Source organism: Plecotus auritus (genome assembly GCF_963455305.1).
Source record: "Plecotus auritus genome assembly, chromosome: 1".
NCBI lineage: Eukaryota > Metazoa > Chordata > Mammalia > Chiroptera > Vespertilionidae > Plecotus > Plecotus auritus.
Window position 1 is genome coordinate 27,852,139 of NC_137770.1, and position 27,000 is coordinate 27,879,138.

The 27,000-nt window shown below is 44.1% G+C and overlaps 1 protein-coding gene across 2 annotated transcripts in view; it reads left to right on the forward strand.

Annotated features, from left to right (window-relative positions):
- Positions 1-27,000, forward strand: part of DPF3 (double PHD fingers 3) — a 261,634-nt gene that overhangs the window by 199,789 nt on the left and 34,845 nt on the right. Inside the window, exons 8-10 of one of the 2 annotated variants that reach the window (XR_013960426.1) lie at positions 5,166-5,294; positions 8,145-9,514; positions 18,576-19,538. Coding sequence is in view for 1 of the 2 variants with exons in the window: in XM_080664984.1 (XP_080521110.1) it covers positions 5,166-5,294 (129 nt within the window). In the remaining variant the exon portion in view is untranslated. Of the gene's footprint in view, positions 1-5,165; positions 5,295-8,144; positions 9,515-18,575; positions 19,539-27,000 lie in introns of those variants that run through there. The other variant, XM_080664984.1, reaches the window with a different exon arrangement.

The window sequence follows — 27,000 nt, forward strand, 5'->3', positions numbered from 1 at the left end:
CCTATGGAGGGATGGGAACTGTCAGCCGTGGAGGGTGGTGGGGGGACAAGAGAGAGGGTTGAGGAGAGGAACATTTTCTGGAGGGTTCTCCTCACTGCCCCCCGGTTCCCCCAGGGCTGTGCCCTCCAACTAGCAGGCCCCGGGAGACCGCCGCTGGACTAGGGCCGGGGCTGGGTCAGGGCTGGGTGGCGGGCACAGAGCACAGCCACGTGTTTGTACACACCAGGCCCTGGCAGGCGGTCTGAGCGTCTGCTCAGGATGTGAAGTCACACTGTTGTGGATGTGCCCTGGAGCAGCCTAAGTTGGCTTGCTTCCTGTTTCCCTAGGACAGTGGTCGGCAAACTGCGGCTGGCTCGTGAGCTGCGGTTTGCTGCTCTGTTGACTGATGAGTTTGCCGACCACTGCCCTAGGGCACTTGGGACGGAGTTCAGGTCTTGGAAGAGCTGGATGAGGGGCTGTTGCTGATGGCCAGACTGTTCCTGCCACCCATTCCTTCATGCGTGGCAGGCATATCGCAGCAGATCAGACGGAACTGGAGGAAGGCAGCCCTATTTGGGTGGTAGTTCTATGGATGCGTTGGGGCTGTGATTGCCATAGACGTGGCCTGATTGAGGTAGAAAATCCCGTAGTGTGCATTTTCCAGAACGACTGCGGAACCCTTCCTGAGTGTGGTGGTGGGACAATTGGGGCTTGGCTGTTCTTTCTCTTGGTTTGATTTATATGAATGCTCCCTCCACCTTCTAGTCTTCCCCCCTGCCACCCCCCAGGAACTTTTGTTCTTGACTTTATTTTCTCAGAAGCTTCCTTGTATCTCTTATATGATCTCAGCCCATGAACATTAATCAACAGAAAACCAAGTCCATCATTGTGGGCGCTGCCATCGAGATAGCACTCGGGCCTTTGCCCTCACTGTCATCTTATTCTATAAAGCGGGACTCAATTTCCCATAAGCAGGGGCAGAATCTCTATTTAAATCCCACTTGCAAGGTCTGGGCAAGCTTCCTATTTATAGTAAAATCCTTTTTCTAATGATCTCATATACAGTACCAGGAAATTGCTCACCCTGGGTCAGGCCATAGGCCAACAAAGCCATGGTGTGAGCTTTACTTTAAAAAATCCCTTCTCGGGCCTCTGGACTCTCCGGAGAAGTGTTTCTTCTGCAGAGCATATGACAGTAAGCAGGGTCACCAGGAGGGATCCCTGTGAGAGGGACATTAAGTTTCAGTTCAAAGGGGATTTCCCCTTTTACCAGGCCAACCTCAACTTTTATTGTTTTGGGATTCCTAAGTAACGGGTTAGATGAATCAAGTTCATGCAGAGATTTCTGAAATATTTTAGATGCAAACATGGGTCAGAAAGTGTTTGCATCTGGAATTCCCAGGAGGCAGATTATAGGCCGAGAGTCTCTGTGGACACAGACAACCTGGAGGTGAACCCCAGAGCCAGCCCTTAATCTCTGGACTTCAGTTACCTCATCTGTTAAATAATCCCTACTTCACAAATTTTTGTGTGAGAATCCGTGAAATACCATATGTAAAGCATCCAGCATAAGATCCATCACAGTTTTGTTGTGTAATAAATGTTTGCTGCTTTTTCTTCTCGAAAAGCATTTGAATAAGAGGGAGGCTGAGTGGGCAGATGCATCCTAGTGTTCCCTTCTCAAGAGACAATGAAGTCTTACAAACTTTTCTTGGATGTTTGCATGTGAGATGGTGCTTCACCTACCATAGCAGGGGCCCGGTGTTAGTCTTGCTGCAACCCAGGGCTCTCAGCTACCCTCTCCTGTATTCTCTGGGAGTTGGAGATGACTAACCAATCTCTCTGGGCATGGACCAGCTCTGCTCTGAGGATGAGGGAAATAAACCAGGCAGTGAATGATATTCAGAGCAACAGATAACTCTGCCCCAGGGAAAGCAAACCCAGTGCTCTGTCCCTGCTGGGAAGTCCCAGGGGTGGTATCACTGTGCTGCCTGCTTACATCTCTGCCGTTCTTTTCTGAGCCCTTCATCCCACACGTTGTTAACCATTTCCTGTGCATGGGCCTATAGGTGTTCAGAGATGTGTTTGACATGGTCCCTGACCTGAAGGAGTTGATCATTTAATATGGGAGACAAGGCAGGTGTACACATGCATAAGCAAGAGAAGCACCCGTGGAAGTGTCAGCAGAGTGCCTTCCCCAAAGCCTGGTTGGGGAATTGGGAGAGCTCCATGGGAGAACTCTCACCCTGAAACCGATCCTAAATACCAAAAAGCGTATGAGAACCAGATGCAAAGGCTATTGATGAGTCTACTCTACGCCATTTTATCAAGATGGAAGAAAGCTTTGAGCTCATGAGAAGACAGTAGGAACTGAAGCAGAAAGGATTTTGCTGGAAATGAAGTATAACCATTCAGTATCACTTCCTATCCTGGGTCATTGCTCTACTAAAATACAGCCCCTCCCTCCCCCACTTCTAGCATGTCACCGCTGCATACATCAGGGCCTACAAAGATTATAGCACCTCTTCACCTCCTGGGCCTGGCACTTTCTATGGCCAGTAACTGACACCAAAACATGTGGGGACGCTGTTCTGATACGGTCTCTTCAGAAATTTCTCTTCATCAGATGAATTAAATTCTGTTCCTTTGGTCTTTTTATATAGGGTCCATTTCTCCATCATTGTCTTCTTTGCTCTACTAGATCATTTCTGAATTTTTTATTTCTTGCCATATTGGAGTCCCTGATTCAATGGTCCAGGTGGTCTACCAATGGTCTGCTGGTGGTAAAAACTGTAAAGGATTATCTGAGAGTTCTTATATTCTATATTTTACTTCTTCCTCCTTATAAGTCACAAGTGATACAGTGGGTTGGAGACAACCAGCTTCTTTGGTTGCTTAAAGATTTTGTGAAAGGGCAGGAAAAAATCTGACATAATAAGAGGTCCCTAAGAGAACAGGAGAGAGACAAATGGTGAGATAGGGCTTCCTGAGAGTTTTCGTGAAATGATACACGTGAGATTATTTGATTGATTTTTATGTGGGAAGCTACCTAAGTTGTAACTGGCATCTCCACATTTTATATCTAGTTCACACCAATTCTGAAATTTAATTTTTGTTTACATTCAGCCCCTACATTTAATGCACCCTACTTTTTTTTGTCCACCTTTTGACTGATTTCCATGATAGCCTCTTGGTCAGGAAACCCTGAGTTTACCTGCTTCATAGAGGTGCCTGGCTTTCCTAAGAGAGTTCCAGAAATGGTTAAGATGGCAATTGAGAGAGAAGGAAGAAAGGGACTTCCTTCTGGATTTGGGCAACGAAAATTTTATAGGCAGACGTACTGGTTTTTGGCGATTTGCAAAACCATTCTGTGTGACATGCCTTTGAGATACAGAGACTGATGAAGGAACACCGACACGCAGCAGGTCACAGGGTGTGGTGGGCTCCTCTGTGTGCCCCAAACAGCCAACACTTTCCTTGCAGAGATTTGTCTGCCTCCCCGAAGATGAAAATCAATGACTTAGAAACTGATTAAACAATCCAAATAGCAACTGATAAATGGATTAACCCCCTCTAATGTAATTCTGCAAGCTTTTGTCTTCTGCCTTTGCCAGGTAAGTTTTTCTATCCCTGGAGGCAAAGCAGAGGCATGGAGGAAGCAAAGGCCAGAGGGAATCACATTAAAGTGGGTGAATCTGTTTATCACTTACTGTCTGGATGGTATTTCTGCTCACATATCTGCTTCCTTTTACAGCTCTATACCCTACAGGACCCTGATTAATGTTAGCCAGTGAGTAATGAAAGATAGCAGACATTGGGTATAGTGAGGAGGAAGATGCCCCCGCGGTTTAGGCTGATCCCATAAATGGAGAGACTTTTCTTTCTACTCACAAACAGGGAGTGTTAATGTGACAAAGAAATGTCCACAATAGGGCCAGAAAAACAGGGGAAAATGGGGGAGTTTCTCCCGAGGCAAAGAACCTGTGCAAGGCTTTATACCAGGCAGTAGAAACTGAGAATGCTATCAGTGCTCCAGGACAGGTGCTGTTCTCATAAGGGTTTAAGACCGTGTCCCAAGATTTTTCTTTGTGTTTGTATAGGACTTTCATCATGGGTGGCTTATGAGGATCTTAAGCCTCAAGGCACACTCACTAACTCGCTTTTCAATCCATCTCTGGCCTGAGGCTCAGCTAAGTGTCCAGTCTGATTCTAGGCACTTGGGGTCTGCTGATTATCTAGTCCTGGGTGCTTTCCATGACCACGAGTCTGGACTTTAGGGAGATACAGCTGAGCAAGAGTGAACACCTGTGTACCTGCCAAGATGTTCATCAAAGTCCCAAGAGCATCTTCAGTGTCCTTTCTGGAAATGAGTGCTGCTTTGTTTTCCTTTTCAGGGATGGTAGGACTGTCTCCTAAACAAAAGCATCTTTCCGAAGGGCAAGGCCTAAGCACTGGCTATTCTCTCTCTCTCTCTCTCTCTCTCTCTCTCTCTCTCTCTCTCAAGTCACACCACTGTTTATGACTGCCATCTGCTCTTTGAGGCCTTGGCCCTGAGAGCTGCTGTTCAGGGATGAAAGCGGTTCACTTGACCAGCAGGCCTTCTGGATGCTGTGCTCATCCAGGGATGCAGTCAGGAGCAGGCTTGTTTCTTCTAAAATGCAGAGCTGGGAAATACTGCAACAATCAAAGTGAACTGGGTGGCTTGCAAAACATTGATACTATTTTTTTAAAACATGTTTTTATTGATTTTAGAGAGAGAGGAAGGGAGAGAGAGAAACATTGATGTGAGAGATAGAGAGAGAGGGAGAGAGAGAGAGAGAGAGAGAGAGAGAGAGAGAGAGAGAGAGAGAGTCATCAATCGGTTGCCTCCTGTATTTACCCCCTGACCAGGGAGCAAACCCGAAACGTGGGCATGTGCCCTGACCGGGAATCGAACTGGGGATCTTTCGGTGCATGGATGACATTCAACCAACTGAGCCACACTGGCCAAGGCAACACGGGTACTATTAAACCGAGGAGGGTCAAAAAGAAGGCAGCCCGAGTTAACAACGTGGTCGTGACAAAACCTCAGATCCTAAACTTCATCTTTTTTATTTTCTGGAGCAGATTTTGCCAGACTGTGGGAGAAGAGGGGGCAGTAGAAATTCATCTCAGTCTAAAATTCAATTAAAAAAATGTTTCTACAGCCCAGAAAGGACCGGATGGGACAGTCATTCCTAATAACTACTGTGACTTCTGCTTGGGAGGCTCCAACATGAACAAGAAGAGTGGGCGGCCTGAAGAGCTGGTGTCCTGTGCAGACTGTGGACGCTCTGGTGAGTGTGGCCCTTCCTACACCTGTGCCCATAGACCAGCAGCTGTTCCTCCGGCACTCCTCTGCCATCTTCCATGGGGTGGAGGGTGGAGTGGGGAAGTTGGTGGTGGCGATGATTTCAAGTACAGAGGCGTTTCCAGGTCATTGGATATTTTTCTACTTTGGATCTCAAAAAATCATGCCTTGGGAGCCAGGGAAAAGGGAAGGGAGAAATTCTGGTCCTGTGTTTGGCCTTTTCATGAAGTGGGTATTTCTTTGCGTGTGTTGTTGTGAGATAGTGTGGAAACACCTGGAGACACGGGCAGCACTTTCTTGTAGCGGGTGCTGTACATGTAACACAAAGCTGCGTTTGTTCTGCGGAAGTGCCGGGTGCACTGGAAGATACGGAAACATGAATATTGGGGCAGCAGCCACATTTTGAGTTGTGGGAGTCAGAGACCCCCGTGCTCCTCGGTAGTGGCATAAATATCGCATCCATTGGCCGCTCATCCATTTTCTCATACGAAACCAAAAAAGAGACACTGATAGATGAAGGAGACAAAAGGGCAGTGTTCTTAGGGCTGATCTGAAGTTGGCTTGGCCTGTTTTGAAGTTTTCATTTTTAACCTCTCCAAAGACTAAAATAAAGAAAGACTTTGATCCTGTTCTTTCATTCCTAAAATGAATTCAGGTTTTCAAGTTTTGCTCAAGCTGTTGATTGTTTTTTAATTCTAACCAGACCGTTACCTTTGGCTGGTTGTGGTTGGTTGTACTACCAATTTTTCATAGATTTTTATGTCATAACTAGGCCAAAGAGAGATTTCAGACTTGTGTTTAGTCTCCTCAACTACAGGCTCTTGTAGGTGAGATGCAGTTCAGTTGGACACTGGATCCAGCAGCGAGGAGGCACTACTCCTTCCACACGCTTCCCCGTGTCCTTTCTACTCCTACTTCCAAGAATAGGGCCGAGGTGACCACACCTGGGTGTACCCGAGCAACTCCGTTCTTCCTTTGCTTGGTCCACAAAACTTAGCTTTAGTCTTTTTTTTTCATTTGGCTTTTGGGTTGTTTAGATTCAAGACTGACTTGAAAAGCAAATCAGTAATTTAAAAAGGAGTGGTTTCCATTGCGTGCAACTCTCAACATTTAACACTTAAGGACCCTGACAGGGTGGCCCATCTGCAATTCTGTCAGTTCATTTACTTTGCAAACATGATACCTAAAGTTGAACTTTTTACTCTCCTGGTGCCAGTTTAGAAAAGGGCTTGTGTGATAGCAGACTCTGGGTTTTAGATACTTAAAAAGAAAATGGAACAAATGAAATTCAATTCAGTTTTTTTAAAATGGACGACCGTCAGAAGTGAAGTCACTTGGTGTGATGCTGTAGGCAGAAGGATATGGACCGTGGGAGACGCGCTAGAGAGGGCAGCTTCAGGATCCTCATTACAAACTACTTCCTTCCCTACAGAAGATGAGGTACTTGAATCTGATTCATGGGGGACCAGATGTGGGCAGTTGGTTTTTTTCTATCCAAACCCTTTTTCTTCACAGCCTTTTACTCAGCTTTTTCTTCCCAGGATCTGTCTGCTGTGTGACTCAGGGGACCATTTTATACCAGCCTAGGTGTTCTCATTGCATTTGCCAAGGATTAACTTTGGTGACTAATTTGGTCCAGGTCTGCCTCTGATTTTCCTGAAATAGTTGATACCTTGGGACTAAACAGGTGCATTAACCCATGGGATGTGCTTGTTAAATCAGGGGGGCAAATACTTCTCCAGGGCCTCCTGGAGTTTTTCCAAGGAAGAGTGTGGAGCTTGGAAGAGCTCTCTTTCCCTCCCAGTCTATCCCACTTCCTGTTTCCTGGGGAGAAAATGAGATTCCCAATCCTGGCACCATAACTGGCATATCATGACCTTATTTGGGGGTAATCCTGGGGCCCATTTAGAATGTAAACAGTTTAAACCTGAGTTGTACAAATTTCAGGGTATAACCCCTATTTTTTCACTCTCTTAGCGCTCTGAGTTAGATTTGACAACTCTGGACTTTCTGGGGTAATGAAGACCTGGGCGTGTGTCGTGGCTGGAGTGTGTGTGCGTGCGCACGTGCATGTGCATGGGTGCACATATATGTATCTGTGGGCACATGTATGTGGGTACAGATCACAGATATGTCCTCTAGTGGTTAAAGAAAACGAGAGACTCTTATTACCTACCACATGTTGGACTTTTCAGCTTCTTTTTGCTTTCAGTGCAAGTGAACCACATGGTGTAAGGGCAGAATTGAAAGGGTACTTAAAGAGTGGGATTAGACACAGGTAAAAATAAAAATAAAGCAGATGGAGGCTTAACCGCCTGGAACGGGTTATCTGACAGTAATACCTTTGCAGAGCTGCCTGTCAAAGTGAAGGACACACATTGTGCATGAAACACCCATGGAAAACACCAAAGAAACACCAGCTGGGCTTCACACCCACCAAGTCAACTCGTTGTCTGGGGTGGTGCTGAGTGAGAGTGTGTGTGTGTGTGTGTGTGTGTGTGTGTGTGTGTGTGTGTGTACGTATGTCTGCGCGCATACAGAAGAGAAAAAAGAAATCTCGTGGGGAATCTTTCACTCACGTTCAGAGCTGTGGACATACACGTTATGGTAGTGATGAGGCCTTTTCAGGGAGGGAGGAATCCTTTTCCCTGGAAATGTTGGCTTTGTCCTTTTACCCCAAATCCCTGTCACCAGGTGGTGCACCCAGTTAATCTCTTTTGGTGCAAATGGTTTATGATCTTGCTATGAGGCATAAGGTTGTAATAATATAATAAGAATATTAATAATGCTGTCTGTTGCTTAACCCATGTGCTGATATATTCATCATACATGTCAGCTCATTTGGGAAGAGAAGGCAGGAAGGAGAAGGAGGCAGCGGCCGCAGCACGCACCACGGAGGACTTATTCGGTTCCACGTCAGAAAGTGACACCTCAACTTTCCACGGCTTTGATGAGGACGATTTGGAAGAGCCTCACTCCTGCCGAGGACGCCGCAGTGGCCGGGGCTCGCCCACAGCAGACAAAAAGGGCAGTTGCTAAACCCATGAATGGACTCTCTGGGCAATTAGCCATCACCCTCTGACTTGGTCATTGTTCTGGTTCTGATACATTTTTTTTAAAAATGAAAGACAACCTTAGATTTTCCCTTCATCCTTGCTTTTTCCTCTTGCCTTCCACTCATCCCTTCCCCCTGGCCCTCGATTTTGAATATGTACAGCAGAAGCACAAACTACTGAAACAAAACAGAACAAAAGAGCAAACTAGTCCTTCAGAGAGATGGCCTCGTGATGTACTATTTATTTTCCAGAGCAATGAGAAGTTAGGCGAATTGTCTCTTGGGGGGAGGGCATCTCTTTGACATGAGCAGAGTTGATTTCCTCAGTGTTCCTATTTATTGGCAAAATGAGGAGAGGAGGAATATTGGGTTTGGAAACAAAGAACCAATTACATTAAATAAATTATTATTTATATATTCTAACTATTATTAGAAACTGACTTTTTTTTTGAGAGAGAGAATGAAGGGAAATCAAAGACATTGAAGTAATACCCTGTTTAGGAGGAAGCCACTGGGGGAGGATTGATTCAAGGAGACCCGGGCAGGAGGAGTTCCTCGGTGGGAGATGATTGCACTTTGTACCCCACGGAGTGTCTGGCTCCCCACGGCAGACCCCCTCCCCATTTCTCATCCCTGACCTTTCCGGCTTCCTCCCTCCCTGCTTGCGAGAAAATGTCAGCAGTTGCTGAGAAGTGTGGGCTGCTGTGTGGCCTCCCTCCAGCACCTGGGCCCCCCCAGCAGCGTCTGCTGGGCTCCCCTTCTCCATCAGTGGAGCCACTGTTCGCTGGTTGCTGTTTTTTTCCTCGCTTTCCTCCTGGTGAAGAGCGATTTCCAAATGCAGGAATGGAACGTAAGCAGAAAGTCATGGACTCAGCAACCCCAGCTGCGCTCGTGGAAGAAAGAACGATACCTGAAGTACATTTCCCTGCCCCGCACCCCTCTTTACAAACATATAAATCCCCTTTGGATGATCAAGTCCTTCCGTATCCTATTTTTTTATAGTGCCCCCCAGGCACTTTGTTTTATGTTTCCAATAGCATCTCCTGAAATAAACCAAAGCCACACTTGCTCAAGGCCCCTGGGGGATGGAGAAGACCACCCACCTTGTTGGCAGTCCCAAGAGTGAACAGCTGTGCGGGCCTAGTCAAAAGGTATGTCTTGGCTGACCTGTCTTACCATGAGGGCAAAACCATCATAGTTGTTTTTTCCCCTTACTTTCTTTTCTTCCCTCCCCACCCCCACCTACCTTGTCTTTTGCTTTTTTTTTTTTTGGCTTGGACCCCCTTCTTAGTGTGAGAGTGACTCCCGGATAGCCTTCCCCTCTGCCCTGTCTGTGCATGTACCCCCACAGGGGCCTGGCCCTAGTGTGAGGACTGAGCTTGCTTCGGGCTCTGTGTGGAGAATGGGGGGGCTTCTGGCTTCTGGCTCAACTCTAACAGAAAATGCCTGGGGAAGTGCCTAGTTAATTGCCTCCCTTGGCTACACCTGGAGGGGGGTGTCCAGGGAACTGATTTGGGAGTGGGCTGCTGTACTTGGCAGGAACGAGGGGGCCTGGCCATAGGGGGACTGCATGTTGAGGTTGGTATTTCTTGCTCCAGGTACCAATTTAACAGCCAAGGGGATGCATCCAAATGAAAGCAGGTCTATGATTAGGCACAACACTCAACTGAGCTGACCTGAAGATTCTGAACTCCCACTAAGTGTGGTCAGGTTCTTCGGCCTCCATGAGACAGGTCCAGAGACAGGTTCTGCCATTTGACTTGGGTTGGGAGATGAGAGAGGCCACCCAGGCTCTTAAGTGCTTTGACAGTCCATCCTTTGCAGACCCTCAGTGAATTAGACATCTCATTAAAATAACAAACCCACCAAACAAAAGCAAGGACCAAGCAACGAAACCCACAAATGGGCCCTTTGTGCTTCTCTGGTACCTGAAACAGGCAGGGCTTCTGCTGCTCTCCTGCTTCATATCTGTACGTGCTCGCCTGGGCATTTGTTCTCACATGTGAGAGAACGAAAGTAACAGCCTCATCCACTTTTGGGTAATCTGTATGTGGTCCCGTTCCTAGGAAATATGGCATAAACCTCCAACAGTTAATATTCCTGCATGTGCATGTGTGAAAAGCCAATATAGTTGGTTCCAGTTGGTTTCTGCTAAGAGGATACAACCTGCTCTTGCTGTCACTCTCCACCTCTTCATCTGTTCTATTACTTTGAGTCAGATATTGGATTCATGGCGTTATGACTTCCTCTCACTGATGAACTGTGAGCTCCCATGTTAATAAAAGCATCTCTGACCAATGGATACTATCATTTGAAATCTGTCTAGTTGTTTGTAGTTCTGGAATTCTTAATGACAACCTACCTCTGAACTTGAAAAAATAATTCAATCCACATAATTAAAACAGTTTATGAAAACCCACCTAATTTCAGAGTCTAGCTTGGAGTTCTGAAGGGAACGAAGAATGAATAATTGTTTAAACAAGGCAAACTCCCAGGGGAAGATTTATCTGAGGGTTGCTAGTGCTTATCTGTTTTATGTTTGCTATTATAACTTGATTTTCTTTTTCTTCTGTTGGGGATAGTAGATACCCTCATCTTTCTCAGTTGTTTAGCCAATGTGAGCATAGAGCTATATCTTAGCACTGCCTGAACACCTTGTCTCACTTTACTCATAGTATACAGACTCAGAATTTACATCCTTAAAAAAAAAAAAAAAAGAACAACAACAACAATAAAAAAGAACTGAGAGGTACTTTAAAGATGAATAAGTTCAAATCTTTCATGTTTTGGTTGAGAAAGATCAACTCAGAGAGGTTAAGTGAGTGAAGCAAGGGAGCAGGATGGACACTACTTTGGAGGCAGATGTGTTAAGGAAACTCAGGGGGTTTATAGGAGGAGGAAGCTGGATGTCCAACCACCTTGATGGTTGATGTGGTATCTCTCCCACCCTTTCTCTATGTAACAATGGCCAGCGTTGTTCTGAGTCCATTCCCTGGAATAGTTTATTTAATCCTCATGACTACCCTATGACGTAGGTGTTTATGTTATTCCCAGTTTACAAATAGGAAACTGAGGCTCAGTAATAAGGTTAAGGAATGTACCTAAGGCCTCACAGCTGAAGCGGAGTCAGGTTTGATCCCTGGCCACCAGGTTCCAGGGCCTCCTATACTCCTATACCATGGTTCTGTGCTGCCCTTGCAGGTTTCTACATATGGAATATAGGAATATAATACAGTATTCCTATGTGTAACCTGATAATATAAGTATTGTTAGTTTATTATTAAAGATACACATGGGAATTATTTACATGAAGATTTCAGAAGTTCAGTGGATGCATGACTTGTTCCAGTTTATATACTTGGCAAGGATATTGCCATCTCTAAATAAGTAATAATCCTTGTCATTGAGAACTACTTTGGTGCCTCCATATTCTGGGAGAATTTTACTCCCACTTTCACAGTAACTGGTTGAACCTCTTCACACTTTCCTTCAGAGCCCTATCCAACAGCTACTGCTGCTGTTTGCAATACGTTTCCTTGAGTTTTTTTCTGGAAGCGTAATGCCTCCTTTGGCTACAGTTATGGCTGCACTTTAGTTTATACTTGGTCAAAGGGGGAAGATATATGTGTATATACCTCCCTTGATTTTTCACAGGTCCAGTTGAAAGAAGGGGTATTTGTAATGAATATAGCTTTAAGTGGTAACATTATTAAAGGATTAGAAGAGTGAGCAATTAAGTCCCCCAAAAGAAAATTCCAATTAAAATTCTGTATAGAAAGTTATAGAAAGCTTGATGTTTAAACCCTCATTTCTAGACATTCCCTCCTGCTGCCTACTAGGAACAAAGGTCTCCTTTTTCTGTGACCTCAGGAATTGCAGCAGTTGTATGAGCAGTCAACACATCTATTGTTTTGTTGTTGCTTTTGTTAAGTAAGTATCACTTACTCCAAATTTAACATAAATTAGAGTTATCAGCATGAAAATGATTTAACTAGTTTCCTTTGTCCTCAGCTAATAAAGTGTCCACCAAAAATGTTTTAGAAACATCATCTAATTTTCTGAGTCCTAGCCCAAAGATAGGAGAATCAGATATATAGAACTTTCTAAATTTGTTACAACAGTCACATCCCCTGGGGGAACTGTTGATGAAAAAGGTGATTATTGTTTTGTCTATCTGATGTTTTTCCTTACTCAGAGCAATCTAATCCTTTATTTCTGTTATTGAGACCATGTGGAGATCAGACCCTCTAATCACAATAACACTGGGAGTGAGAAATATGCATTTCATTTTTTAAAGATACTTTAAAGTCAGTAATGCAATTTGCTACTGGTCTTTTAGAGAGAAGGATTTAATAAAAATATGATGTGCACATCAATAGTATCCCTTTAAGTCTTCCTGCTTACTTTGCATCTCTCTATGCTCCTAATGGGCTGCAGCCGATATTGCCTTTATATAGCACTTGAGGGAACACAACATCATTACTCGAGGAGAGAACTAAAGGCTGCTTGGAGGGTCTCGCTTCATGGTGGAGTAAAATTAATTAATATTATCCCAATATGCCTCCTGTTACATCTGATGAATATGATCTTGAACTTCTACTTGAAGTTTGAGCAGGCTCATGTATTAGGCACTTTTCCATAGGGGGTTTTCTTTACCTTTGGAAGTGAAGTTTCTTGTGTATTACCTGAGTCAGGCATTTTTGATCTAGTGAGTAGAAACCTACAGGAGAAATGAAAAGTTCTGGATTTGTTCTCAATCCTGTGTGAGTTTGTTGCCATGCATTTCTGCCTCAGTTTCTTAATTCCTAGGATATGGACATTTCTTACCCTTTCATAATACATAACCACATTCTTTCATGGTGATTCTTAAAACAGCCCTGTGAGATGTTATTTGTTCTCATTTTACTGATGAGGAAACTGAGATTCATTCCATCAGGGTAGATGATGTGTATGAAGTTGCAGGCTAAATGGTGTCTGGATCTTCTAATAATCTTTCCTCAATCTGGATTGACTTCTCCATTGATCACATTTTGAAAATTTCTTGAGTAAAATCAGTAGAGGGCTTTGAGATCTTGCATTCAAGACTTATTTGGATTGAGAGGAGGCATTTGATGCTGTCTAAACAAGTCAAATTATTACCCAACCTCTAGTCACATTAGAATCCCGCCAAGGAATAGCAGTGTCTAAGTCCTCATGACCTCTTCCCAAGAATGAAGGTTGAGCTTTCTAAATGGTCATTGTTTTGGTGGTGACATTGAGGTGACAGCGAGGGTGTGCGTAGTGAGGAGGCAGGGAGTGAATAAATGCTCCAGGCCTTGTTTTAGTCACATGCCAAAGTGCTTCTAACACTAAAACATTGAATTATATGATAACTGTTGTGCTTCATAAAAGTGATTTCTGACCGTTTAGTCAAAATAACAGCATAGGAAAAATCATTCTGCTTGATTGATTTACCAAATAGCTGAGAATGATGGCAGATCCCTGTCAGAACTAAATTACTAGCTAAAAAGCATTGGCAAGTAGGTTTTCAAAGTATCTCAATACTGGCCCTTGACCAATGACTAAGGCTTAATTTATTTTTAATTTTGAAATAAATTCAGAGTTACAAAAAACACAAATTATATAAAGAATTCCCGTAGACTCTTCATCTAGATTCTCAAAAAACCACAGTATAATGATCACAATGAGCAAATTAACGCTGACACAATACTACAACCTCCAGACCTTATTCAGTTTTTGCCAGTTGTCTCACTATGTCCTTTTTCTGGTCCAGGATCCAATCCAGGATCATCTGTTCTTTTCGGTTGTCATGTCCTCTTAAAGTCCGTTAATCTAAAGCAGTTAGTTCTGCAGTCTTTCTTTGTATAACTGATACTTTTGGAGAGTACTGTTTAGTCATTTCTTAGAAAGTCTTTCATTTTAGGTTTGTGTGCTGTTTCCTAATTATGAAAATCAGGTTATGCAGTTTTGGTAAGAATACTACAGAAGTGATGCTACATCCTTCTCTGTGCATCCTATCAGGGGGACACAATTAATTTATCCCATAATGCGGCTCAGACGTTTGGCCTTTCAGCTTAGGTTCAGGCTAGTATGTTTGTAGACCTTGGATAGTAATACTTTCATTCACATAGACCTTGTTTATTTGGCAACTAGGGCCTGGGTAACTGCTCAACAGGTAGGATGTGTCGTCATGGGACGACAATGGGATTCTTTTTACTGTGGGTCAAAGTAGTCCGGGAGATTTTCTTGGAGGAAGCTCTCCAGGTCAACAGAGAGTTCTAGACTGAGTTCTATTGTTATTTATTTATTTATTTATTTATTTATTTTTCAAATTTTTATTAAGGTATTATATGTGTACATATCTTACCATTGCCCCCCCGCACCCCACTCCCATACATGCCCTCACCCCCCAATGTTTTGCATCCGTTGGTTACTCTTATATGCATGCATACAAGTCCTTCAGTTGATCTCTTATTTCCCCCACCTCTCCCTAACCTTACCGCTGTAATTAGTCTGTTTGATGCTTTACTGCCTCTGTAACTATCTTTTTGTTCATCAGTTTATAATGTTTTTCGTTATCCCCAAATGAGTGAGATCATGTGGTATTTTTCTTTCATTGACTGGCTTATTTCACTTAGCATAATGTTCTCTAATTCCATCCAGGTGCCTACAAATGGTAGTAATTCCTTCTTTTTTATGGCAGCATAGTATTCCATTGTGTAGATGTACCATAGTTTTCTGATCCAGTCATCTGCTGATGGGCACCTAGGCTGTTTCCAAATCTTAGCTAATGTAAATTGTGCTGCTATGAACATAGGGGTGCATATATCCTTTCTGATTGGTGTTTCTGGTTTCTTAGGATATATTCCTAGGAGTGGGATTACTGGGTCAAATGGGAGTTCCATTTTCAGTTTTTTGAGGAAACTCCATACTGTTCTCCACAGTGGCTGCACCAGTCTGCATTCCCACCAGCAGTGCACGAGGGTTCCTTTTTCTCCACATCCTCGCCAACACTTATCGTTTGTTGATTTGTTGATGATAGCCATTCTGATAGGTGTGAGATGGTATCGCATTGTCGTTTTGATTTGCATCTCTCGGATAATTAGTGACTTTGAGCATGTTTTCATGTGTCTCTTGGCCTTCCTTCTGTCTTCTTTCGAAAATATTCTATTTAGGTCCGTTGCCCATTTTTTTATTGGATCATTTATCTTCCTTTTATTAAGTTGTATAAGCTGCCTGTAGATGTTGGAAATTAAACCTTTATCAGTGATACCATTTGCAAATATGTTCTCCCATACAGTGGGGTTTCTTGTTGTTTTGTTGATGGTTTCTTTTGCTGTGCAAAAGCTTTTTATTTTGATGTAGTCCCATTGTTTATTTTCTCTTTGGCTTCCATTGCCCCAGGGGCAGTATCACTGAAAAGTTCTTTTGGCATATGTCTGAGATTTTGCTGCCTGTGGATTCCTCTAGTATTTTTATGGTTTCCCGTCTTATATTTAAGTCCTGTATCCATTTTGAGTTTATTTTTGTGTATGGTGTAAGTTGGTGATCTAGTTTCATTTTTTTGCATGTATCTGTCCAATTTTCCCAACACCATTTACTGAAGAGACTGTCTTGACTCCATTGTATGCTCATGCCTCCTTTGTCAAATATTAATTGTGCATATTGGTTTGGGTCGATATCTGGATTCTCTATTCTATTCCATTGATCTATATGTCTGTTCTTGTGCCAGTACCAGGCTGTTTTGAGGACAGTGGCTTTGTAATACAGCTTGAAATCTGGTATTGAGATCCCTCCTACTTTATTCTTCTTTCTCAGGATTGCTGTGGCTATTCGGGGTCTTTTTTTATTCCAGATGAATTTTTGGAGAGTTCTTTCTAGGTCTGTGAAATATGCCATTGGTATTTCTATTGTTATTTAATCGGTAGGCAAGAATGTCTCTTGTCAGAGAGAATGGAGGTAGAGCAATGTGCCATAATTATTTATTGAAATAAACTGAGAAGCGAGCAATGTTTCTGAGCTAATTAGTGGAAGGATTTAGGTCTGACTCCATACATAGCAGGTGCTCCATAAATATTGGCAGAAAGGTTGGAGAAGTCATACATAACTGGACACAGCATCCATTGGTCAAGTCAGAGGGGTGCATGAGATCCAGGAGGCAGCGAAGTGGTGGTGAGGGATGTAGGAGGGAGAGTGAGGATGTGAAGACAGGTGTGAGGGGAAGGTGGAAGCTGCGTGGAGGGATGGAAAGTAGCCTCTTTGAAAGGGACTGACAGCAGAAGACCAAGAACACAGCAGGACATTTATAATGGCCGGATGTTGGCTCCACCAGAGGAAATGAAAGAGAAAATGGATGTTGGGAGCACAAAGCTGGGAACCAACCAGCTATTTTCTAGGTGGCTTACATGGGCAAACGAAGAAAAGTGTGTGTACATGTGTGTTGAGGAATCAATTGTAGAAATTTGAGGAAACTGAAAGGGCATGGTGTATAGTTATTAGAAAGACTCACTAAAAGTGTGACAGGTGACATCTGACCAGAGAGGTTAAGGGCATTGGGAGAGGGTCAGAAAGACTCCTGGCAGGGGGTGAAAGTCTGACTGGATGCCCAACCAGAGAACACACAGCAGACACTCTGGAAGGTCTGGAGAAAGGGCTGGAGGCAGGTGGAATAGCAGAGATGAATACTAAGGAAGATGAATCTGGGAAGGGAGACCAAACAAGCCGATCTGTGAAGTGAGACAGTGGGGTGGGATGGGATGGAATGAAAAGAAACTCAGCCAGGTATGAGGGGAAGGCTAGATGTGGGTGAAAGCAGGCGAGTCCCAGCTTTGGAAGTCCATCTAATCCAGCCCCACACACCTGAGCAGTGAATAGTAAGACCTTGAGCACTGGAAGGAGAGGTGGGGGGTGGGGAGTTTTAGCTTGGAAGAGGCTGAGCTGCTCATTTGATTCTGAACATTGCTCCCTTTTGGCTTGGCTCTTTTCCCGTTGAGCCCCTCCTTCCTTTCCTCTCTCTTTTGCCACTCAGTTCAGTGTGAGCTGGGCACTGTCCAGGCACCCACCTCTGCCCTTAGGAACTGCTTCTGGGGTGAAATGTGATAGTACTTGGTCTTATTGCTTACTCTTTTGTGCCGGCTACTCCATTCCAAAGACTAAAATAACTTAGCAGATTTCATTTCAGAAGCAAAATCCATGCCTGGTTGGTACCCATCCAGACTAAAGGACCCACCTGGTTTGAACTGCCCCCAGGTTCCAAGTCTGACACTTAGAAGTACTGGGCTAGTGAGCACTGGCATGGATCTCTTGGCTTGGTTCTCTCTCCGAGTAATTCACACTCCCTGGAATGCCTTGGAGCATTGTTTTGGGTGAGGGTGTGTGGATGAAGCAATGTCCTTTTGGCCTTGGGCCAAGTGGGGCATCAGTTGGGTTTTCTGTGACTTCAACTGGTCCTATACCATAGACCTCATTTCTACGTAGGTGATGGGAAGATAGATTGCATCATAATGGCCTTTCTGGGGTATTTTATGTGCTTATTTTTTTTTTAATCCTCATCTGAGGATATTGTTTTCCCATTGATTTCTAGAGAGAGTGGAAGATTGGGAGGGAGTATGGGAGCAGGAGGAGGAGGAAGGGAGCGGGGGGGAGAGAGAGAGAGAGAGAGAGAGAGAGAGAGAGAAAGATTAATTGGTTGCCTCCCACATGTGCCCCTACCGAGGTTGGGGGAAAGTACGTGCCCTTGACTGGGAATTGAACCCGAGACTGGTCTGCAGGCCAACGCTCTAACCACTGAGAAAAACCGGCCACAGCATCTGGGGTATTTTAACAGCGAAAAGATTGAGTTTGTTTGGTTTCCAAGCTGAGGAGAAAAACCAGATTTTGCTGACGCCCAGTTTTGCTACTGCGCCACCTAGGAATGGAAAGGCCAGCTGTGTCCTCTGTTTCTTGTGTCATTCAGCCGCCGGGAGCATTGACCTGCCCGCTCCGGGCTGACTTCCTGCTGCTGGAGCTCAAGGCACGGGAGACACAGTCTGTTCTGGTCCACCGCCATGGCCTCATTAGTGTGGCAGTCAGTCCGTTGTTTTCTTTCTTTCTTTTGTTTTGTTTTGAATTCATTTCATTCCCACCACCCCCTTCATTTTATTCTTTCCTTTTTAGGTAGTTGTCCTGTGCTGCTGTTTTTTGTTTTATCTTTCGTTGCCTTTCCCTCTGCAGTCAACTCTATGACCTGCGGACTCCGGCCTCCTTCAAGCAAGCCATTTCCGAAGAAGGTGAAAGAAGGCACGATGATTTGCACCTCCTCCTCCTTCTCCTCCTTCTCTTCCTCTTCCCTTGCCCGGCCCCCTCCTGCGCGTGTGTTTCAGCCAACACAGGAGCCTGGATTTTGTGGAAAAGCCTCCAGCTCAGCTCAGAGAAGTCTCTGGAATGGCCTCCGTTTTTGCAAGAAGATTTTTTTTTCCTTTTTAAAATTCTCCATTACATTTTCTTTAAATGTCTGTGAGGAAGTACCCAGGTCAGACCAGAACTGCTCTACAATAGACATAACTGAAAACAAACTGATGAGGAAAAAAAAAAAGAGTTTACTATTTTATTTATTTCAATATTTAAGAGAAAAACGTGCTGATGTGGCACATTATTTTTATTTAAAATACCTTCTACTTCAAAAGTGAAACGCGACTTGGTGAAGATATGAAGTCAAAAGCGTACGTAATGTAAAATAAAGACTGCGTATTAACTAAGGAAAACACCCCACATTTTAAATAAGTAAATAAAGATCAACTCTGCTCTCTCAGGCTCTTTAAAAAGCCATTCATGTATGTGCTTTAGGTATTTTTATTTCTGCGAGTTGGATGTGGTAAGTGAGGAGTGATCAGGTTTTTTTTCCCCTTCTTCAAAAGTCGATCGAAAGTGTTGGTGATGTTCAATGAGTGTTAAGTCTTGACTGAAATAAATTAGCCACAAAGGCTATCAGCAGTCTCTCTGCGCCCCCTCCCCGCAAAAAACCTCTCCCCTAACCCAGGCAAGCCCCATTTATCTGAATGTCAAGAAGCAGCCTGCCTCCTGGTTATCATGTCTGACAAGGCCTGGTTCTGAAAGGAATTCCACCTAGTGATTAAATATATCTCTGCAAGTTCAACAGATTCGAACACAGACAGCTTTGTTTAAAATAATGCAGTGAAGGAAGAGGAAAGAAAAAAAAAAAAAAGACAAACTGAGCATCAGCCGAGATGATACTAATTTGGTCTCCTAACAACTAGAGGAAGCTTGCCAAGGGAACCCTCTGCTGAACCGGCTTCAGGGACCACGATTCTAGTGTCCCGAGGGCAAGAAAGGCCAACCTGAGTGATGGAAACCTCAGATTCAGTTGCTGGTGGGGGTAAAGGAGAAAGGCGAGTGTTCTGACGTGTCCTTTTATGGCCATGTGAGTGGAAGGGAATGTTATGGCCTCTGAAATGTAATTCAGCATTGCGCCCTGGGCCTAATGAAGGAGCGGGTTGACCGGCTGGGGCGCTGGGTTTTACTCCAGGCCTTTTACACGGCCATCCTCTTGGGTTTCGCTCACTTCTAAGCAGAGTCTTATGAAATGTACAGTCTCATGCCGGATAGTCTTGTCAGCAAAAGTCCTCGAGTGCCGGTGCTACTGAAATGGTTTTAAGCTGGAGAATGTCTCTTTTGCCTTTGAAAGGGGAGACTGGATGGGCACCGAAGTCCCGCCAGCCCTTTCAGATTTCTCATTCAGGGCCAGTCCTCAGGGGGAGATCACCAAGAGTGTCTTTGTATCATTTGTAGCCCTTTGCTATGACATTTTCTGATAGAAAATGTCCCTTTTGAAAATGCTAATAATTATAATAATAATTCACTCTCCAACCAACTCCCACAAGTTATAACGTGTAGAATTGTGATAAAGTTTTGCATAATGTAGGGTTTGTATCAAGTGTGTGTAAGTTTCTGTTAAATAAAAGTCTATTTCCAATGCTCCTATAGCATCTCTGTAAATTTTGCTTGACCAACTTCATCCTACATGAGCTCAACTTTCCTACTGTCCTGTTGAAGAGACTCCTGAAAGGATTCTGCCCATTTGCTTGCCTGGGATTTGTTGAACCCTATGGTTTTATTTAGGAGCACAATCTAGAACAGTGGTTGGCACTGGTTTGGCTGACAGTTGGTGGTGGCATGGAAAGTGAACAATGCCCAGGGTTGGTGCCAACATCTGCTCTGAGTCCAGAGTTGCTGTCACCAGCCCACCACACCCCTGGCCATCGTCACCTTCTTCACGGTCAGGACGGGTTTATGGAGAGTCTGGGACATGCGCAGATGTAATACCCCTGCCCAATGCTGCCGTCTCACCAGTGCCAAGAATAGTTTTGCAGAAGAACGCGAGGTTTAGTGTGTGCGTGGAGCATGCTGGGGGGTTCACATTTCCATCACCTGAAAGGTGCTCTTGCTGTAGCCTCCCCAAGCTGCCAGTTGGTTCGGCTGTCAGCCAGCTCCTGTGATAGGCTGCTTCTCGTGTGGGGGTGGGCAGTCTTGTCTGATGAGTCCTCTAGGTCAGATAGAACCAGACCAGCCTCAGGCCAGGCCAGGCCCTGCCCTCAGAGCATTGCCAGCCAGGTGGGCTCAGGTGGAGGCGGGGTGTGGCCTCGTGTTGCTGCTGGTGCACTCTAGCTTCTTTTAGAACAACCGTCACATTTGACATTCATTATGGACTTAGTAAGTTCCCCTAGCAGTAAAAAGGACATTTTCCCTTCAACATATCCTCCTTAGGCTTTTTTAAAAATTGTGGTAAAATATGCATTACATAAAATTGATCATTTTAACCATTTTAAAATTACAATTCAGTGGCATTAAGTACACATTCACATTGTTATATAACCATCACCACCATCCATCTCTAGAACTTTTCATCTTCTCAATTGAAACTCTGTACTCATTCCTCCAGAATATTTGTTTTTTTAAATTTGTTTTTTAAGTATTTTATGGCTTATATGCATCTTATTTCAGAGAACACTTGGTAAGAGAGTGAAACCACAGTTTATGCAAAGCGGTATGCAAAGACTAGCTTGGGTCAGGGCTGTTTATTTTGTTGGGGTGGGGAGGAGGTTATTCTGAGTAAAACCAGTTTATTTTCCTTATGATTTACAAAGGAGTTTTCAAACTCTTCCTCTAAAGACCTAATAGCAAATACTTCAGGCTTTGCAGGCCACATCTGTTGCTACTACTCAGGTATGAGGTTTTAGCATGGAAGTAGCTAGTCATAGACAGTATATAAATGAATGGGCATGGACCCATGTTCCAATAACACTTTATTTACAAAGATAGGCAGCTGGCCAGATTTGGCCCAGGGCCCATAGTTGGGTGATCCCTGATTTAGAAATAGTGACTATTATACCGTTAAATGGGGATGAGAGTGGTAATATTTAAGGCCTTTTCTAAGCCTCAGGACTAAGGAAAGAATTTCACATCACCAAGTGAAGGGCTAGAGGTGCATTTCATGATCGGTAATGTAAGTTGTATCGAAGCCCATATGCAAAAATACTTCAGAGCCAAAAAAATTCCACCACACAAAATTTTAGAAAGCTATGTGATTTTCTAGTTTAGGTGCTGAGTCCAAAGTGCAATAGTGCAATGCTTACCAAAAGAATCTATAAATAATCCAGCCAGTCTGCATAGAGGACATGATGACTAATACTGTTCATCTCTAGTAACTTATGTAGGAAACAAGGCCAACTTTAAAGTAACTATTTGAGTTCATGCAGATGGCTCCTCTGGGCTAATTGAACACAGTAGAATTCCATCTGTATGACATAAATGATACAGACATTTAGTGGAGCCCAGCTTGGGAGGTATGGAGTGTTGTGGTTAAAGACATGGCCTCTGGTGACTAATGACCTGCAGTGGCTCTGGCTCCCTGAAATGGTTAGTTATGGAGCAGGTGTTGAGGATGTTGCTGAGATGCATTTCTTCCTAAGAACTCTGATACTTGTGGGCATTGAGCATCAGGACTTCCCCTAACTCCTCACCTCATATCCAAAATACACCAATAAGAAGTACTTTTACTCCTTGGATGGTGGACAGAATTCCTGATGTCAGACCTACTACTGAATTGATACAGAATTGGAACCTTCTTACCAATTGAATATGGGATGATCCTGAAGGGTGGCCTGTGAGCTAGTTATGCTAGGTGGCAGCAGCCATGCAAATTTATAAAAAATATCCTCTTTAGCCATTACTGGAGGATGCTCAATTGTTTGGAGAGGTTCAATGATTTTTCAGATCTCAGTGTACCTTCTAGTGGAGTTTATTGCTAAGATCCCTGAGTTACCTCCACATTTCCTTGAAAGGGACAGCAGTTGGGATCAGGATGCTATATGTTCGATCCATTTGCTCCAAGCTCCACCCTGTTATCACATCTGAGTTGCTCAGGTGTCAATTTTTAGGCATAGACTGCAAGGAGAAAGATCCTTTAGACCAAAAGTTAGAAAATCTTCATTTGTATTTTACATAAACCTGGTATGAGAAGCATAGCCCCTTGGCTACCTGACCCTTCTTTACACCAGAATAGGAAATACTTTGGAGGTGATAACAGTGGTCATAAAAGGATTAGCACCAACCTGATAGATATGATAATGTTAACTGTGCTATTAGTGATCACCTGGTAAGGCATAATCATAGCTGAGATGGATCTGGAAGTCCTAGTGGAACACTAGCTGAAGGAGTATTGTGTTGTGTATTTTTAGTAAGCAAGGTACCAGGCTGTGTTCTATTGGGAATACAGTATAAGGGCAGGGAAGCACTTCCCACTCCTATTTAATATTGGACACTACTATGTTGGAATTAGGTGAAAATAATTGTGAAAAACCCAGAAAGTACAGAAAAGATGATTAACAACATGTTTAAAGGGATGAACAATAAGCCCTTTAAGAAAAAATTAAACTATTTGGGAAGAGAATTAGGAGGCATTTAATAACCATCATTAGGAGTATTGAGGAAAAGACACTGACCAGTTGCTTTTGGTCTCTAGACTGGAGAGGCATCTTAGTGCTTAGAACAAGCTGGCAAACAGTTCTTTTGTCGACATCAATAATTTTTGACTATTAAGGCTGATGAAGGAAGTCACTGGCAGCCAAGCATTTCTCCATGTGGAGTTAGGGGCGTGGCTAGATGACCTCTGGGATCTGGTCTAGCTCTGCAAGGCTTTGAATTTCAGCTGGTGCCCTGGAAGCGTTGGTGCCTGACTCCCCGCCCCCCCCCCCCCCCCGCCCCCCGGGAGTTTGGGAGGCACGGAGACAGTTAGTCTCCCACCCCAGGGAGTTTGGGAGGCACGGGGACAGTTAGTCTCCCACCCCAGGGAGTTTGGGAGGCACGGGGACAGTTAGTCTCAGGAATGTGCATTATGATCATTAACCAAAATTACATCTCTAGGCTTACTCCTAGCCATACTGAAGCTGTGTCTCAAGCCTGTATGGGGACTCCCATTGTTTTAGTGTGAGACACCAGTTGGAAAGTGAGTGTGGTGGCAAGCGACATTTTCCTTAAGAGAAACCAGATAGTGGGAAACAAAAAACAGTGAGAAGCAACCGAAATGGACAGTAAGACCAAGAGGCCACAAGCTGAAAACTCCACCTGAGTTCCACTCCGGGGCTCATCTTCCTGGAGTCCACCATGTCCAGCAGCATCTTGGGTGCATGGGTTTTGTTCTTGCTCATAGGCCCTGGTATTATTCTCAGCTTTATTTTTGTTGAAAGAACTCATTACTGTTCATGGTTGTCTACTTCCTTCTCCCCAGCTTAGGGGAAGAAAGGTCTTATTCCAAAGTTAATTTACACACACACACACACACACACACACACACACACTAGAGGCCCGGTGCATGAATTTGTGCATGGGTGGGGTCAGGCCGGCCCGCCCTGATTGGGATGGATTGGGCCTGCTGGGGAGAGGGGCTGCGGGTGGTTGGCTGGCCGGCCCCACGCCCTGGTCGAACTCCCGGTCAAACTCCTGGTCGAGGGGACAATTTGCATATTAGCCTTTTATTATATAGGATAAGACAAAAATCTGCCTGGAAAGAGCAGTGAACAGGATTTCCTATAAATATCTTAGAAAAGAATTCCGATAGAATAATTCTGCCCTGTGTTTGACTTAAGTCACAAAGATTGTACTTGATTTAGTGTGTGAAGTCATCTTCCTGTGAACCAGAAATGTAGCAGAGGTTGGGAATGGAGATAACTGTAAGAACGGTTGAAGGAGGCCCGTGATGAATTGCTAGCATGAACACTCAATCCGAAACTTCTACTTGGCTGAGCTATGGGTTCAGAGAGACTGGCAGTTTGTAATCCTGAAAACTTCCTGAGTTAAAATAGATTCTTTTTCCTTCGTAGATATCAACCTTTCATCTATAGTTGAAAAATAGATCAATACATTTTTACCACATTCTGTTACTTTGTATAATGACCCTCTCTGATTATTGGTTTGCTTTATGCTACTGATCAATCAATCAATCAATCAAACATTTATTGAATGTATTCTATGTTGCAATACTGTGCTAGGTTTTGCAGGACATAAAAGAGAAGCAACAGGGAATTAAAACAATTCTGGGAGATACTTTCTATGTGCTAGTTACCAATAGGCTTCTTATGGATGCTAGCTTGTTAAAGCAATATATCAGCCCTTTCAGGTTAAGATTATTTCTATGTCACATAAGTGGAAATTGAGGCTCGGGGAGATTGAGTTGACAAAGGCAGTAGTGACAGCTGGCTAAGTCTGATTTTTCTTTTTTTTTTTTTTTTTTTTTTTTTTTTTTTTTTTTTTTTTTTTTTTTTTTTTTTTTTTTTAAATATATTTTATTGATATTTCACAGAGAGGAAGAGAGAGGGATAGAGAGCTAGAAACATCGATGAGAGAGAAACATCGATCAGCTGCCTCCTGCACACCTCCCACTGGGGATGTGCCCGCAACCAAGGTACATGCCCTTGACCGGAATCGAACCCGGGACCCCTCAGTCCGCAGGCTGACGCTCTATCCACTGAGCCAAACCGGTTTCGGCAAGTCTGATTTTTCTAACCAAGGGTTTTCTACTTACAAAACTCTCCCTATGGTGGTACTAGTAAACAACATCTTTTTTGTTCTTCAGGAGAAAAGATGGTTAGCCTATTATTCAAGACAAGACTATTTATAATTAAGTGCCAAGTTGGTGCAAGATATGAGTGCCAGAGGGCTCAGCAAGGGGTTACCCGTGCAGGTAATGGGGAGGTGTTCATGGAAAGGTGAACAGAAATGGGTGGTCAAAGAGAAAGCTGGCCCCTGAAAGCAACAGTGGGAAATTCCTATGCCAAAGCTCTGAGGTAGGCCTGGAGCCAGAGCAGAGATAAGTCTGAATCAGGGAGGTGATGGGGATCCTAGGCTGGGGGGAGAAGTCTTAGGAATGTAAATAGCACCCACATTTTAGAGCCTGATCCACAACAAAGGAGGAACAGTAAGAAGTCAGGGGTGATATGTGCTCTTGAACTGGATGAATGTGACATTCATGTGAGGACAGCTGAACTGCGCATGCCAGGAAGTTTGGGTTCATATTCACTTCCCCACAGGGTTGCCGCTGACCCTGTCGTGCTCATCTTGTTTGGTATCAAACCTGGTGGTTAACGATGCCGTGGGCATTTTCCACCAAGTGTTATTCTGAAACCGGAGGCACGGTTATCATACTACCCACTGGTTTGCATTTGGGGAGGAAAGTGGGATGTCCTGAGTGGGTTGGCCCCAGAGAGCTTTGCACTTGAGGCTCAAAATCTATGATTATTCTAGTCAAGTTGGAGAAAGGGTTTATTAGACTGAGGTCACTGAGTGTGGTGAGGAGAAGCGAGGAAACCAGGCTCAGATTCTGGCCATTGGCCTTGTTTGTGTGTAGAAGCTCCTTTCTGCATGAGTGCCTGGAAACACTGAGCTGACTTACTCTTTAGAGGCCGAGATTGCCCTCCCCGAGTCCTCACATCCATCTCTATCTCCGGTGTTGATCTCTCCCCACTTCATCTTGTCGATGGTCCCCTCACTGACCGCTAAGGCTGGAAGAGGTGTAGCCATGTGTGAGGAATATGGACTGCGAGTCCCAAGAATATGGACCATCTCCACAATGGCCAAGAATGGTTGGTGCTTCCTGACCACACTCTCAATGTAATCTTCCTTGCAGCCTTGTTGGGTTACTGTCCCACATAGCAAATGAGTAGACCAACACTCAGAAGGGTTAAGTGACTTGGCCAAAGCCACACAGGAGTAGGGCCCAGACTAGACTCCAGATCTTTCTGATACTTACATTAGTGTAATTGCCAGTGCTTGTTTTTGCCTGTAGTGTTTTATGACAACTGTCTTGGCTCAGACATGGCTAAAAAGTGGCAGAGTGTGGACTAAAAAGACTATCAGATAGCATAGAATTGAAACCCACAAATGAATAAAACCCACCTTTCCTCTGAAAAAAGGAAAAATGACTGGATGCCAGCCTCTGGACCCACCCCTCTTCTTCCCCTACCCTTGCCCCCCAACATTTAGATAGTACCTGCCTCAAACAAAGACGAGACTAGTATTTATAATTAAGTGCCAAGCTCTGTCTCACCAAAGCTGGTGTGGCTCAGTTGGTTGAGCATCGTCCCAT